The 17,110-nt window shown below is 47.5% G+C and overlaps 1 protein-coding gene across 2 annotated transcripts; it reads right to left on the minus strand.

Annotated features, from left to right (window-relative positions):
* Window positions 1–4,931: 4,931 nt before the first annotated feature.
* Window positions 4,932–9,751, minus strand: LOC135914850 (endothelin-converting enzyme homolog). 2 transcript variants are annotated; one of them, XM_070526987.1, is made up of 3 exons: window positions 9,620–9,751; window positions 9,417–9,538; window positions 4,932–5,997 (listed from the first exon to the last, which is right to left on the minus strand). In XM_070526987.1, exons 2-3 carry the CDS (start codon window positions 9,480–9,482, stop codon window positions 5,032–5,034), a joined length of 1,032 nt encoding a protein of 343 aa, XP_070383088.1. In that variant the 5' UTR covers window positions 9,483–9,538; window positions 9,620–9,751; the 3' UTR covers window positions 4,932–5,031. The 2 variants fall into 2 exon arrangements, with proteins under 2 accessions (XP_070383088.1, XP_065303840.2); XM_065447768.2 differs by having other exon boundaries at window positions 9,417–9,707.
* Between the last annotated feature and the right edge of the window lie 7,359 nt (window positions 9,752–17,110).

Raw genomic sequence — 17,110 nt, forward strand, 5'->3', positions numbered from 1 at the left:
AAGCTATATATAGCTACGTTCTGGAGAGCCTCTTTTCCGTGGACATAGACGAACAATTTTGCATACGTGGGCCGATTCCAAAGATAATGCAATGCCGGGCCGACCCATGGTGGAGGTGCATTTCGCCATTAAGAGGCCCACATACACAGCTTCGCTGGTCGCACTTCACAGAGTGGAACGGGACTGATTTTTTCTCGTTAAACTGTAGCTCATGTAAAATTCCTTTTAATTGGCAGCGCTTTCGTCACTACACTATACCTCAACGAATGCACCGTGCGCAATTTGAAGCGAGCTCATGTAGAGTTCACTTCGTGGAAGGCGTGCTCAGCACGATTTTGCGGTTCTCCTGCACCCGATGCTCGGGTGGTGAATGCCCCGTTCCGGACATCGATAGTAGGCGATACCCGCCGTTGTTGATTCGTGGCTTGGGCGTGGCGCTGCTATGAGCCCGAGAGAAAGAGAGAGAGAAGACAGGAAAGGCAGCGAGGTTAACCAGACGCAAGTACGGTTTACTACCCTTTACTGAGGGAAAGGGTACGCAGGTGGAGAACACAAAGTCACACGATAACAACCTTGCAGCGTCGGCTGCTTTCGATGGGAGCAGAACGTGAAAACGTCCCTGTAGGTTGCATTTAGTCGACATTCTAAAAAAAAAAAAAATACCGGTGGCAAGAATGGCGTGCCTCATAATTGCATCATCGGTGTGATTATGACCGAGCATAGCGCCGCTCTAGTTTAATTCTTGGTACGGGAACGTGAATATCTCCTGTTTTGATTTTGAAACTTACTGCAGCTGACATAAGAAGGTGACGTTCGAGATCGGTGGTTCATTAGTTCTAAAAAGGCTTCGTGCTAACACGATCACTATTCTAGCGGTGCGAAAATGAAATACCCTGCCCTTTACTTCAAGCGAATTTGTTTGAAATGGTTAGCAGTCCACTTCATATAACGGTTATCTTCCTTTTAACGCATACTTCTTTTCTTTTCAAGTGTCATGACGCGAAAAGGACTCACTCAGTACTTATACGAGCTAAATTTGTGCGACACCGCGTGAAGTGCATGCATGTTACGCAGGAACTTCCGCCGGGCTGAACGCATTTGCTTCTTTTGCTAGCGTGCGGCAACCGAGAAGGCGTACTCCGGGAACCACAGTAGCCGGTGCAGAACAAGGAATAAACGTTTATTCTTTTGACGCGCTTTTTTATAGGCAGCGGTTGCTTATCCGCTTCTGATATCAGTGCCCGTGATGGCATGTGCCCGTGATGCTACATGTTTATTCCGCGTTTCGCAAGGCCTTCATAAATTTTATTTTCACGTGCGGTGATGATTGTGTGTTACGGCATGATGAGACTAATTAAGAGCACCTAAGTGTTAGAATGCGATTCGCCATGTTTTGGGCTTGGCGGGGAAGAATATACTGAAACCAAATTTTTCAGAGCGTTGTAACGTGAATTTCTAAGAGGCAAGCTTTCCCGGTCTTCCATTACCCAAAACAAAATTGCTTTGTAAACGTGCATGAAGCGACTATGATTTCGGTGGTGCCTTCCTAACACCCTATTGCTACGGTCACAAACAATGCAAAAAAAAAAACGAAAAACAACTAAACAGAAACTTTCCTAAGCAAAGCGTACCAGTCGAACAGCTCCAAAGCATACGAAACCGGTATTGTCCATATCGCCTATGGTACAAGCACTATAATAGGCGCCAGTTGTCTGGTGTCCTTGTTATGTATGTGCTATCAAAGATGTTCAGGTTGTGCAGAAGGCAGTGTGCTTTGTACGCCGCAGACGGCCCATCCTTTTACTGACCTATGCTTTTCCATCTTATAATCGCAGCTTAGCACTCCCAATAGTTGTGTTCTTTAAAATTTTCGACAAATACATTACTTGTTGGTGCAGGCTTTTATTCCATACTACGTTTCATTGCCTACCACCTAAATTATAGCTAATAACCTTATACACGCACAGAAGCAGTTGGCCGCCATTAAAATTGCTACGGTCGTCATTCCGGATGATAGTTTGCACATCTTCAGTAGTTAGTGCCTGGGCGCTCCTGTGTTAGTAGATATTTCACAGCGGGCTATTTTTCTTATTGCGAACGCCATGAACTGAACGCCCGCTTGCAATTTCTTTGCCAGTCAGTACTTCGATCGATCCCCACATTTTCTCCCAGTAATAATTGCATTTAACCAGCACTTCTGCATGACTTTATCCGAAATACTCGGTTTCTCTATGCACCGTAGCGCCTGTTTATGTTTTCAACTCCATGTCTGATTTTGTTTTCGCAGCACCTCAATATCTTGTATACGGACGCAGGCGATTAGGTGTTGTACCGCGTAAGTAAACCTCGGATAACGAGCCACCTCTTTGAAATATATTCCGGTTCAGTTGGTCCATGGTACACCATAATGAAACTGAATATTTCTTTCCCATGAGCATTTTATAAGCTCGTCTTGAAGCCAAATACTGGCTCATAACCAATACGGGGTACTTGCAAAGATGCAGGTGGTTTCAAGTATGTTCATTAGAATAAAAATACGGTTTCCAATCGGGGCTGTCAAGGTGGTTGGAGAGGGAAGCTGTTAACAACTATAACGATTGTCCATTCCGACATACGCTTAAATTGCTGATGGGGTTACATTCACATGTACTTTCTCTAATTATAAGCCTGAGTCTTTTCAACGTCCTGCGACATGTCTTGCGTCTCTACATCATGCTCCTACAGAGTGGACCAGAGAGAAGAGGAATCTGCCGCGCCTCGTATGCACGTTACCTTTCAGGAGTGCTCACTGTACGGAGCCTTCTCCCAATAGCACTGTCACAACACAAATCACTTTCCAGGCGGGGTCCTCTTTTACACACGAAACTGCAGTTACGTTACGCCCAGCATCATAGGTTAGAGTCCAGCCGCCGTTGCTACGGTATCTGGCGAAACAGTGCTCTTTACCGGGAAATGTATGCGGAAGATCTACGTGCTCCGCATCAATAATGCGGTTCGGATGCTTGCTTTGATCTTATTCTTTATTGAAACTCATGCTGCTCTGTATGTTGTATGCGTGATTCTAAAAAAAAAAAAATGCGTGCGCTGTTCACTTCACATTGCTGAGTTCTGTAGCCTCTACCTTACGGGGGTATGAGCCATTGCATTTGGGGGCATGAGCTATACATGATGATAGTTTTCTTTGGACGGTTCGCCCCGGAAGAAATCCCGGATCCTAGCCATATCCAGTTTCGCTGTAAAATAACCACCATTGTCACTGCAGTCCCTAACAGCGCAATTCCGTGGTTCCTTTATAATTACTTCATCAATGGTCGTTCAAAAACAAGCTATCTACCCATAATAACGTCGGTGCCTTCTTAAGAGGCAACTTGCCTTGGTAACAACACATTAGCAAGACCACAAGCAAACCATTAAAAAAAGTTATTATATAAACATTACCCCTATATAGATTACCACTCGAACAGCTCCGAAAGACAATAAGCGGCTCTTTTGTATAACGCATGTTCAGCCGTACGTAGGATATGCATTATCTGTCTAGTGTCCTTAATCTTTGTGTACAATAAAAGAAGTGGAGGCAGCCTGTACGGCTGTCCGCTACATATGCCGCTTATCCTTAAATTATATTCCCAATGGTCTGGCTTGGAATGTTCCCCTCAATGTATTTATTGCAACAAACCTGAAACTATGCAGCATATCTTTATAGAGTAGAGTAGTTTCGACGTCCACAGAAAACAACATTTATAAGTCAACTTCAATTGGTCCTTAAACTTCCCAAGATACTGTCCCTTCGGGCGACGGCACTAGGACATAGGAATAGGAAGGTATGTGATGCAATATTTAATTTCGTACGTTAAAAAAAGAGACTGCCATGTTAATTTTTTTCGTTTTATTTTCCTCAATACGAAAACAAAAATATGTATTTCAAATTTTGAAAAGGAGAGAGCCTGAAAATTAGTTATTACCTCTTAGTATTAATTTGTAATCAAGATTAAATTGAAAAATCACATTTAGGTTCATCCTTCACTTCTTACCTACTGCCGCCCAATTCAGGTCCGAACCCCTTTAGTGGGTGCAGCCATATCAGTAGGCACCTGTCGTGGTTGCTCTGTGGCTATGGTGTTGGGCTGCTGAGCACGAGGTCGCGGGATCGAATCCCGGCCACGGCGGCCGCATTTCGATGGGGGCGAAATGCGAAAACACCCGTGTACTTAGATTTAGGTGCACGTTAAAGAACCCCAGGTGGTCGAAATTTCCGGAGTCCTCCACTACGGCGTGCCTCATTATCAGAAAGTGGTTTTGGCACGTTAAACCCCATTATTAAAGAAAAATTATATCCGTAGGCTCGAAACCAAACCAAGCCGAAAATACGGGCGACATATTGCCGTCCTCTCCTCTGGTATCTTTATGACATTGCACCGCATGTGCCAGTCATGATAATTAAAAAAATTTGCACAATACGATAGCTTTTATAGAGAGAATACTTAGCACTTGCTAAACAGTCTTGGACATAACTTAGCATGTTAAAGCAATTTTACACACGGACACGTTTTTTTTTCTTGTTATGGCCTATGCAATTTCTTACCTAGCTATATTAGTTTCTTTAAGCCGAAACACTTACCGCATTTGATGCGATTCCAGCTTCCTAACAATTTTTGCGATTCTATATAAATTATAACTTTGTTTGTATCGAGATGTGTAGACTCTTTCATATCAATATCACATTTTATTTCACCCTTTCTTCGATAGCCACACGTCCGACAGCTTTTTCATGGCTACAGCATATATAGAAAAACTTCGAGACGTAATTGACATCTTAGGACATTAGGCGTTTTTTGTCGGTTGCTACGTAGACGTAATCGGTTGTGGTGAAATGTGCCGTAAAAACGGTGCGTGCAATGTTTACCTTAGAGAATAAAACAAAAATAATCAGATTGGAAAGAGCATAGAGTGAGAATATTACGATATCCCCTTATACATCAATCTCCGTTGGATTGGGCTATACGTCGCAAGGCTTATTGCTGTTCGTTCCAATCAATGGAATGTGCACCGTTCTTCAGGGTTCATCGCCGATCCTTTGGGGCAGCTGAACGCGGCCGCAAACTCCTTCTCGTTTCGGGCTGGTATGTTGCACCGCAGCGCGTCGGCCGGGTACAGCGATTTCTTGCTCCACTCGTAACCACCCACCGCGCAAAACTCGAAACATCCGGCGATATAGAACAATTGTTCCTGGGTGTATCCCAGGATGCCCTTTTGCGCCGGCAGGGAGGAGTAGGCTAGCCGGGCCTTCTCGGTTCCCCCTGCGTCGGCGAACGTTTCAGAGAGCACGTTCTTGCTGTGCACCTCATCGTCAGTGAAATTTTGTAGCTGTTTCCTCACGCACTCGAGGCGGCTGCTGAAATTGCCGAAGGACTCCATCGACCACGGCATTGCGGCAACGCCGTTCCTAGTGAGGTTGCTGAGCAACGGGTCGAAGGCGTGCGTAAGTTCGTGGCCCAGAATTTTGCCGATGGCTCCGTAGTGAACGGCCGATTGCAACGTCTGTGGCGCGAACGGCGGGGCCATGATCGCCGGCATGAGGGCCATGACGTGCATTATGGGCACGTAAAACGCGTTCACCTCATATGCCCTGTAACGAAAGTCATCATGGTAAACGCTCACTGCGGATTGCTTGAAAAATCGCTTCTGCTCGTCATGGCGTCGCTGCTTTGTTTTGAGCAGCCACTGAATGAATGGCTGCGAGATATTCGGATACAGGAAACCGTAGTGTGCATCAAGGGCCTCATTGATTTGGAGGTGTTCCGGAAAAGGAAGGATTGTGACCAGGCTGTCGACGTGCTGGACCGCGCCTTCGGCTGTTGACTTGTCCATCCACGGGAGATTGGCGAAGTTCTCTCGCGTGGCCTTTTTCACTGCGTTCCACGCGTTCTTCGTGTAATTGATATTGGGGTGCAGCTCCAGGCTCTCGACGAAGAACCGACCGATTGCGAATGGCGCCACCTGTGTGTCATAAATTCACTAAGGTGAGCGAGTTACTTAAACTGTTAAACACGCTAACTTAGGTTCATGCAAAATGGAGGCTTGGCATTGAAAACAAATCATGGTCTAAATTCCTCTATAAGGACGCCTGCGATGCCAACCCGTTACGATATTGGACCTATGACGTAGCAAACCGATGGCTACTGGCAAACAGGCCTTGCGCTCGAGCGAAAAGCATAGATGCCGTCCTCTAAAATACTATAAGTGACCGCATCTGCATAGTTGCAGGTCCCTTAAAAACACAAGCGAATTTAGCATGACTTTCAATGTTTAGCGTGTGCTCCTGTGCGTTTGCTTTACAAATCACAACACAAACAATGCCCAAGTATTTGTGCGCAACAAAACATAGATTTAGAAGCCATCAAAAATTGCCAAGGACAGCAAATATGTTTAGCTGTCCCGATCTCGAACGCATAGTAGACCAACAATATGAGTGCAAAACCACAAAACATACACGCCATGGTAAATTGGTTTGCATTTGAACGACTGACGTTGAAAACTGCTTGCTAATTTCGAGCAGCTTGTACAACGCCATCTTAGGCGTATGTAATTCTGAAAAAAAAAACGCAATCGAAAATGATGCCGCTTTATAAGATCCAAGATTTTACGATGTCTGCCTAGGTGTGAACGAGAGCCGTGGTAGCATGAGATGAAATGGGTGAGGCTAAGTGCGTAGGCTAAGTACGAATTGTGGCAGCCCGATGTGAGTGAGACCACCGCTTCTGGTAAAAATAGACCAATTGAAAGAAAGGTGACTATGCCATCCGCTTCGGAGCTCCAGGCCAAGGGCGAGACTACCGAGTGAGATGTTCACTGCCATGCAATCGATTCATTGACTGCGGGTTTTCGCGAAGCCCTGGGGATAATTCGGGATCCCCTTTAATGTATCACGCATGCTTTCGTCCGGGCTACTCATGGTTTGAAACGTTTGAAAGTTTCATCGAGCCACCACAACGAACCCTGTGGTCAAAACGTGTAGTTTGAACAGGTGCATAAGTGCGACACTGTAATTACGTAATTACGCATGTCTGGCGTTGTACCCGTCACAGTCCTGTTGCGAAACGTTTAGAGAAACAGGCATAAGATGTATACATAACTTTGGCGCTTCTGGCTTCACTTTGTTTGAGCGCGAATATGTCTTGAGATATGCGTTCCCTGATTTGTCTGTGGCGAACCACCTTACCACCGCAAAGAAGGGGTAAGGCGTGGAGACATGGAGACAAGAGAAGTGAAATACACATCCACTTGCGGCCGTGTCTGCACGCCTTACCCCTTCTTTGCGTTATGTATCCTTACCAACTAGCTCGGCTTTCTCTCGTTCTAAGCACCTTATCCCTACCTTCGATTGGCGTGGAGTAAGGCAGCATGCACCAAGATATATGTTTGCCTCCATATTGCACTATAAACTCGACCATCGCAAATTGTTTTCATAAATACTCTGTGATGGCTTTCTAATCCAGGCTACATGCCAGAGCTCCTCCCTGCACAATGGTACCTTATGCCTAGTTCGGACATAGTTGGGACAATGGGGCTGGCCTTCATCAAGAGGAACCGTTAGTTCTTCCATAGTTGTAATTTCGTAAATTTCTTCTTTACGCACTGCAATTTTATTTTTGCTGCTTGTTCAAAAATATGCTTATCAACATCAATACACAATTTCCTGCCTTCTGACATATGTTCTGAAATGTACAGTACGAGTTGGATAAGCAAAATCTAATTCGTATATATTTTGAAGTATATTTGTTGCAGTTTTCGATGTTCCTACGGCACTCAGAAGCTGAAGGAGAAATAAATTGTCCTACCTTACTGTTCTAAATATGGTTTGCGTCGTATTTCCTTTGGCAGGGCTAAGAACATGCGAGATAATAAGATTATCTACATCAATATACAATTTCTTTCCTTCTGACCTATGCTCTGAAACGTACAGTACGAGTTGGATAAGCAATATCTCAATGGAATACCTCTTCGAGTATATTTGTTGCTGTTTACGTTGATCCTACGGCGCTCAGAAGCTGAAGGAGAAATGAAATTGTGCTAACATACTTTTCTAAATATGGTATGCGTCGTATTTCCTTTCACAGGGCATAGAACACGCGAGACTTATCGAAATAGTCTGGGTCGCAAAAGACGCATGCAAAAGCTGGGCGTGAAATTGTGCGCAACAGTGAACGTGATCAGAATCTAGCCTCGCTTGTGGGCTGCTTCACACGTTACAAGATATCAGGCGAATGTGGTACTGCGCTTGTTTCTTTCATTACTCTTTCTTTCGAGCATTCATTTTCATTATTGCTTTGTGACACTGCAGGCTACATGTCAAACCACGCTGATTCCAACTTTCATGGCAGACGGTGTTGGCGGTTAATAAAATGTGTGCTAAGTGAGTCGGGCCCGTAATATTACAAAACGAAAAGAAATTAACAACCTAATTGTCTGTGCGAAGCGTAATGACTGCGAGAAATCTTTTTTCTTCGCTAAGAGCGGATATAGTCAACAGATGGTTGAATATTTGAGTATTCAGTTGTAATCAAAAACGCGAATTCGAAACGCCGACAAATGTGTTTAGCCTCACACTTGTAAGGACGATTGCAGGATCAAGATAGTCTACATGGTAGCCTGGAGTGACACAACAAATTTGTTAATGCTATTGTCGTTCTGCAAGCGGAAATGAGTTATACGGTTTGTCGGCAGTTGCAAAGGGCTATTGACCAGTGGGTAGGCTGAATAATCTTCCTCGCTACTTTTACAGTAACGATTGGTTCAAATTTAGGAAGTTCGAAGCTAAGTGATTCACTGCGATAGCAAACCAGCCCTTATTGGTTTTCATACACGTAGGCACAGAAGTACCATGGTACCATGGTAAATTTTCACACACTTTTCTTAGCTTTGATCGAATGAGTACTTAACTGTTCAGAGAGCTCGAGGTCAAATCTTAGAATGCGTGAAATGCAGCAACCAACAGTACCATTATCGTACTCGACGGTATATTCTTTTTACATTTAAAACGCCTTTCGAACGCGCCGCCAATATAACGTTGATATGGGTGGTGCCCACGTACGTATGGTGGGCTCCGACATTCTCAGTATGTGATAAACAGCTCTCAATTGCACCGTGCATGTGACGTCAAAAGTTCCAGACTACGTAACGAATTAAATGCAGAATTAAGGAGAAGTTTATCCATGGCCAATGAAACCGTACTTAACCATATTGGCCCACAGCGACTCACAGCTGGTACAGTACTACAATACTGCTGTAAAGACTGGAAAATCCAACAATAAACAGGCGGCGCTACTAAACATCCGAGACATAAAGCCTTTTCTCAGATGGCATGTTTCTGATCGACTGCACCAAGTAGTACGACAACAAACTCTACGTTCACATACCTGATTTATGTAGTCCAAGCATAGAAGCTTGGAGCTCCGACGGTACGTAGAAGACGACTTCCACATACAGTGCGACAGCGAACGCGACAGTGCCGCACGCAGATCGACGACAATGTTCCAGCCTGCGTACAGGACGAGATCAGCGTAGCCGGAACGCTTCGTGTTGTCGAGCATCATTTTGAGAAGCAAGCCGCTGTTTTTACCGTCAGCACATGCTGGCTCTTGCCGAGAGCTTGATCATGGGGTAGGCGTTTGTTGATGGCCTTGAGCCAGGCTTCCACGCTGCTGTGCCCGGTGGTATCGTTCGCGAGCGTCTCGATGGTAGCGTGGACGAGCGCCTCCCGTCCAGGGAGAGACAGGGCGTTTTTCGAAGTCAGAAAGTCCAAGAAAACGGAGTGGATTCGTTTGGCAAATGTCGAGGCCGAATCGTTTGTCATAGCTGGCGCCACGTCCCAGATGCAGTCGGCTATGACGTCTGTGTCGATCGTGTAGTTTTCGATCTGCGATGGGATTTGAAAAAGCAGGCCATACCGCTTGTCGCGTTTTACGTCCGGCGTGAAACTAAGCAGTACGGGCGTCGCGAGGTTGTACTCGAGCGACATGCCCAGTAGGTAGTCCATCAGGTCGAATTCGCTGGGAAGTGTCCAGGAAGGCCACTGGAAGTTGAACTTGTCGAATACGTCAAACAGAACCTGCGGAGGTCAAGCGAGTGAGTCAGTTACCGGTGTCCATGTCTCTGTGTCAGTGACTCAGAAAACTGAGCTGTGGCTTACGCAGCAAAACCGGCTAGAATGGAGACGAAGATAGAAATACGTGTGCGCTATGTTCCATCACCTCCTTCCCTCTCCGCTGTGCAGCGTGAGCTTCAACGCTTACAATAAAACGACTGCCCTTGATTAAACCACTTTTGGCCATCAAAGTTAGCTGGTACCGACGGACCGCTGTGAAATTAATCGTAGACTATTTCAGTTGTATTGCAGGATATAACTGAATATACGCGGGGTAACATAGTATAGCCTGTATAAGATCCGCATGATGGTGCGGTGTCGACAAGTGTTACAGGTTTATGTTTTGTCACGACGAAACCAACACGAAGTTCTCGAACCTCAGCTTTCTGAGTCCATTCTGACTCGAGGCTTTCTTACCCTCGAAAGAGAGTAGCCACCCCGTGTACTATTACTACCAGGCTGACATCTGTGCGTTCTCTCGATATATTATGATCTGTGTGTCTATTCTTCTAAAGGCGCTTTGTCGGTATGAATGATAAACACGAAACATTCACCCTGAAGACTAAGATATTCCGTGTGTGGAATTGATATGACAGATAGAACAAGGGTTGGTAGTTTGTAAGTGCTTTTTACGATTGGGCTGCTGCTTGGCAAACTAACATTGTGGCAAGGTGCTGCCAATGACGAAAGTACAGTGCTGAATGTACGGAGGCTATATGGGTAGGTACGCCGACCTACGTTGTTCAATGTTTCTCCGCGTCACGACACAAGGATTGGCTCATCGGTCCGCGGACTCCAGCGACTCGCTCGTCACCTGCTACTGAGTTTGTTGCTACTGCGCATCTGTTATACTTAAAGTATATGATTTTCACGGTAAGTTATAAAGGAAATGGTTCAGAAATGTTTAATGCATCCTTGCTGCAATAAGTAATCTTGAAAAGGGGCCATTTATATGCTCTGTGAACGCACTGATGGCCTGAAGCACTGCCCTCGCAATCGCGGTAGTTCTCCCGAGTTACTTCAATATACATAGAAGTTTGGAGAACAAAACAGATACCGTGCGTGATGTTTCTGAATGCCAAACGTTTCATCCTTCGAGAAACGATTAATGTGTTCCTGCACAGAAGAAAACTAGAGGGAGGGGCACCACTTACGTTACGTCGAATTTAAAGTTCGGCCACAGATGTGCACGACACCGGCAATTATATCGCGGGTTTTGATACCGCGAAACTCGGCAATTTCCGAGAAACGTGAGTTTAGAACATTTCCGTGCTGAGCAGATGTTTCAAGCGAACCAGTCGTGTGCGAGCGCTATTTCCAGAGGCATTTCGTTGAGCGCATTGTGCAGATTCTGACGCAGCACTTCTGTCAAATGAGTGACCCTGTTCTTTAGATGCTACCAGACGTTCAAACTGAATAAAACCATCAAAAAAAAATGGCCAGGCTTAGCTTGGTTAAGCCAAGAATGCGTTGCATATTGCGCGAGTTGGGGCCCAGCTTTTCCTCCGGCTGTCGTGATGTCACGTCATGTGGTTGCGCTAAAGGTCAATGGTGGCTGCCCGGCCGCGCCCAAGGGCTGAACTGAGTGATTGCAATATGCAACGCATAAAAGTAGAAGCAACTTAATAGCAAGCATAGCAAACTTAAAAGAGAATAGACCCACATATGAGGCGCGCAGCAATGAACAATGGTTCATACCCTCAATGGTGGCTGCCCGGCCGCGCCCAAGGGCTGAACTGAGTGATTGCAATATGCAACACATAAAAGACAAGCAAGACTTCGACGAGATGCCAGTCGCCAAAAGAATTCCATCAAGACAATCGTGCAAACTTGCGGAAACGCTTCAAGCAAACACGACGCGGGTGAGAATAACGCGCGCAAAACAAACGAAATATCAACATTTGTACACAAGCGAGGAAGGGAAGCTGCTAAAAGACGGTCTACAAATTGATTCTGCGGGAGAACCTGGAAGGTGTTTTAGCAAGTACAACAACAAATATCAGCAACCACATAGCAGAATAAAGTTCACCTTTTGCAACGTTCACCTCACGCAGTCACATGCAAACAACTGCACGTACCTGGACGGCAATTGGCAGATTTTTCGTACCTTTTCCAGCTGAAGCCTTCTCGACTGGTCGCTTGTGAACAGCACAAAGTTTAACCTATGAACAGCATCATCGAGCTAATCCTTTGCTCCCCTCAACTTCCTTCTGGCGAGCTGGAACATGGCTCTTGAGCGTGCTCCACACACAAAAAAAAAGTCGTAACGCTACGCTACATAGATTCTGGGCGCTGTGATACAGTGCGCTGTTTCGTTTAAGCCCATAGTTTTCTGTAACAGCTGAACGCTGCTGGTTTACACGTGTGGCCTAAGAATTACCCTACTATATTCAAATATACGTATACAACCATCAAGAGTCCAAACAATTATTGTGCGTGATAAAATTAGGCTGCTGCTGTGATCATACACCATAATGTTAATACATGATTGAACAAGGTAAGAAACATTTTTTTAGGAAAAATAAAGTGATTTCTATCTGGAGAAAACAAGGTTGTTGATTTATATTGCATTCGCATGGAGCTGGACACAACTTATTAAAGATATCATATGTATTAGCACCCATACACAGAAAGAAATGAAGTCAGCGAACGTAATGATGCTAAACTAAGTTATTGGCTATTCGGAAAGCCATGCGCATGCACTATTTGCAGTATGGTAATAAGTTGCGGTCACTCAAACTGTGCGCCATGATACCAGTGCTCGTACTTCCTTAGTTGGGTTTCACTGGGCTGAAGATGCGTTCTTATTGTCGTTCTAATCGTGTACGGAACTCTTGTGTTATCTTACAACGTAGGGCCTCGTACTTTTATTGCGATAGCAATTACATGGACACTCCATGCGCATGTGTGCCGTCGCCGTCGCCGCCGGCGTCGACGTCAGATTCCGGTATGAGTGAAAACGTTTAAGGGTGAGCCGACAAACGTGGTTCAATCTCGCTTGGACGAGCGAGGAACATGGCCCGGATGCGTGCCCTCTCCTGTGTCGTGCGAGGCACAGGCATGAGGCTAGAGAGAAGAGGCTCCCTTCTCTGGCGGCTGCTACGATGCACCGTTGTCCTCCTTGCCCGCCATTCTGCACACAGTGGAGACAACCGCGGCCTCTACTCTGGCGTTGGCGACGCGAATCGCGGACGCCATAGGGACGCGTTGCCGGCACTAATGTCTCCCGAAAGCGATTCCCAACGTGGCTAAAGTGCACCCCGGCGCGTGCTTCATCTTCAAAGCGATCTGCAATGTTTACAGATTGCGCATAGTGCCGGTAGCTTCGTATGCGCTGCGCTTTCGACGTTTCGTTCGTGCGAAAGGCAGACTTACATGACATTCGGGCGCAGCTGCGAATTTTCTTTTTTCAGAACTACGGAAGGTGCCCACGGGCTTTGCGATGGCTCGATGACGTAGCCGCGCAGCATTTCGTCGACTAGTTGCCTTATAGCTTCACGTTCTCGCGCTGAAACTCGGTAAGGGCTATGGTGCAGTGGTCAAGCACACTCGTCGCTAGCGCGACGCTTTGCAACTGGTCTTTGTCGAATCTACGATGACGTTGAGAAGCAGTCTTTGTATCGTCGGACAAGACTTCTGAGCTGTTGCAGCTTACTCATGGGGAGACTGATTTATGTGGAAATGTGGTGCGGGAACTGTGGTCACGGGTGTGGAAGCGGCCGAATCCCAGAGGAGAAATGCATCAGTGCCTTCTACAATACCCTCGATGTATGCGATCATCTTGCCCTTGTTGATGTGCTTGAACACCTGGTTGAAGTTTGTGGGCATCACTCTCGCTTTCCCTTTGTGCAGTCAAATGATCCCTCTTGCTACGCACATTTCACAGTCGAGCAGTAGACGTTGGTCACCCTCGATGACACCTTGTACGTCGGCGGGTATGTCGCTGCCGGCGGAAATGACAATGCTGGGGTGAGGCGGGCCACTGACTTGGTCCTCAAGTACACTGAAGACATGGTGACTACGAGCTCCTCCGGTGATATTACTTGACCTTCGAATAATCGACGTTGACTTCTGCTCAGTCATTGCGCCGTATGGGTTCAGCAAGTCCATGCCGCGAATGACGTCTAGTGAGTATTGTTGAATATAAAACAGGTGACAGGGTAGGTTCGATAATGAGCGGTAATTCTTGCCTTGCAGATTCCAGCTGGCTTTGTTAGGCGTCCTCCACCTGTCTAAATTTGAGGGCGTACTCATGCAGTCACAATTGCGCGGCAATAGGGCCAATCATCACGGAATACTCGGCTCCTGCTTCCAGTAAGGTGGTGATTGTATGGTAATTGAGAAGCACAGCGAGGTCGGTTGTTCCCTTGCGTTGCAGTGAGGTGTTCGCGTTGGATCACGATTGCGTCGTGTAGACCTGTGGCTGGAACGTTGCGTCGTCAGGTCTACTTTTGTCAGTGTATTTATTGCTCCTAGGCTTCGTCAGTATGGCGGCGTCTCGTTGATATATCGTCGGGATAGTTTTTCCGGCGTATTCGTCGGTGGCGGAGGATCTTTGTCAGTTCGACGAACAGCAACCGCGCCTCCATCGGCTGCTGCTTGTAGTTTGGATACGGGCTATTGGACCGGCCCCGTATGGTCGGCGCTGCAGCGACAGGTAGCGCAACGGTAACGGCGAACGGGGCGGTCATCGTGAGCTCCACTGAGTGACCTCGAGGTAGTGGGCAATATCGCTAGGGCATTCACACTGCAGCGGGTGAGGAGCATTGACGGCGAACCTTCGTAGATCCATGTCGCGGTATGGACACCATGGTCGGTGTGCGCAAAACGTCGTTCTTCCTTGGTACGCTACGCTGGGCGATGGTCGGGAGTGCTGGAAGCGGCGGCCGCGGTGAACGACAGAATTGCGGTGCTGTGGAGCCTTGGCGCCAGCGCGGAGGGAGACCATGGCGCCGGGCGACGGTGGCGTATGTCATCGCTTCTGGCTGTGGTTCGTTCTGGCTGGGTGCAACTTAGGAACTCCAAGTGATCGCTGTAGTTCTTCCTTGACCACTTCAGTGACCGGAGAAACCCGAGATTGCAACGAAGGCAAGATCTTGCGCAGTTCTACGCGCATAACAGCCCCGGCAGCCTCTTGGAGGACGTCGGAGCCCAGTGCTCCGATGGCGCGCTGCGGCGTGAGCACTTGCCGGTTACATTGCGTGGTGTGCGGTTCCAGAGTGTTCTCAATCACAGATGTCTCTGTCGAAATTCCAGCTATGACCTTCCGCAGGTTGCGAATCATTTCGGCGAAAAGTTGTTGTTTGAGCCACGCTTCAGGAAGCGGACCTTTATTGCGTTTAGCAGTTATATGGACTCTCCAGGCGCTTTTATGCCGTCAGCGTTGCCGTCACTGCGAGGTTCGGCATAAAGTCCAAGGACGCTTAAGCCGGCGAAGCGCGCCGTATGCTGTATGTGCGAGTGAAGGCTTGAGAGGGTGAGCCGGCGAACGCGGTTCAATCTCGCGTGCGCGAGCGAGGAACTCGGGCCGGAAGCGCGCCGTCGCCTGTCGCGCGTGAGGCAGTGTGTTCCGGAGAGGGAGGGGAGGGGGCGGGTGGCATGGTCCTCCGGCGGCTTCTAGGGTGCCTCGATGTGCCCATCGCTCGCGGCTTCGTTCAGAGTGGAGACAAGCGTGGCGTCTTCTACGGAAATGGACACGCGAATGGTGGACACCGTAGGCACGCATTGCCGGAGCTCACTTGGCTGCGACGTGGCCAAATTGCTCGCCCGGACGGGCCACATCTTCAAAGCGATCAACGGTGGTTGCACAGTGCGCGTAATGCTGCTACCTTCGTACGCGCTGTGCTTTCGACGTTTCATTCGTGTTCAAGCGAAAGATGGATGAAGGCAAATTCACTTGCTGCTGCCGCGATTCTTCACTCTAGCGTTTTCACCGCGAGTTTCCGCGCTCATCGTTATAGGCGAACAAATTCGCGTGCCACCATATGGTGGTAGGTTGTAGACACTAGCGATCAGGGGTCACATTGTTCTGTAATACAGTGGTAGCCATAATTTGGGCCTGTCATCATTGGCAATTATCAAAATGTCATTATACGAGCATTTTTTTTTGCTACTGCTCTAACTAACAGAACAAAGTTATTGCTCTATTGTTACCATGGTCGCTGTGATGAGATACGTTAGTTAAGAAGCAAGCTTCTGAGGATGCGCTCGTTCACAGAGGAAGCCTCGTGAACTAAGAGTATCAGGAGAAACCGCAAATTAATCCGCCCCTTTTGTTTTGTCGTGTCACGTTCAGTAGCTCAATCATACCAAAGCCGTAGCTCACCTTCGTGTCGTTTCTCCTCTCCGTGTAAACTTCGCTGCAGATCTGGAAGGCGGTAACGCTCCTGCGCACTGCCCCCACGGGGTGCTCAGGGTGCGACTGCTCGAGCTGGCCCAGCAAGAACTTCCGCGCGCGAACTTGGAGCAGCTTGGCTTGGTTCCAGGATCCCGTAGATGAAGACGGGTGAAGCCTGTCCCATTTGCCGCAGACGTGGTCGTACAGGTTGTCACACGGATCCTCTCTGGGGTCGATGCTGGCGGCCAGCTCCTCCGCATAGTCGAAGCATTTCGTCGGGTGCTCGCAGGCGGGGAACGCGAGATCCGTCCGCTCCTCAATCAGGTACCTGCCGGCGCCATAAAGGACCCCGAGGGCGAACGCTACCTTCACGTTGAGGGCATTCATGACGCAGGCGAGGAAAGTATCTTCGGCAGATTTCCGAATATCTGCAATGGCAACGAAGAAACGCTTGTCGTCTCTTTCTTTTCTTCTTCTTCCTCTCGTCTCGCTGCTCGTGCCATATACTGGGGTTTCGTTGCCTGCTTGCCGCTTATGTACTGTGGCGCTTACAAACTGCGGTAAGTTGGTCACCATGGCTGTGGCTAAACCGAGAAGGCAAGATGCAAAATCACAAAGAGATCAAGGTA

Source organism: Dermacentor albipictus, chromosome 10 (genome assembly GCF_038994185.2).
Source record: "Dermacentor albipictus isolate Rhodes 1998 colony chromosome 10, USDA_Dalb.pri_finalv2, whole genome shotgun sequence".
Taxonomy (NCBI): Eukaryota; Metazoa; Arthropoda; class Arachnida; order Ixodida; family Ixodidae; genus Dermacentor; species Dermacentor albipictus.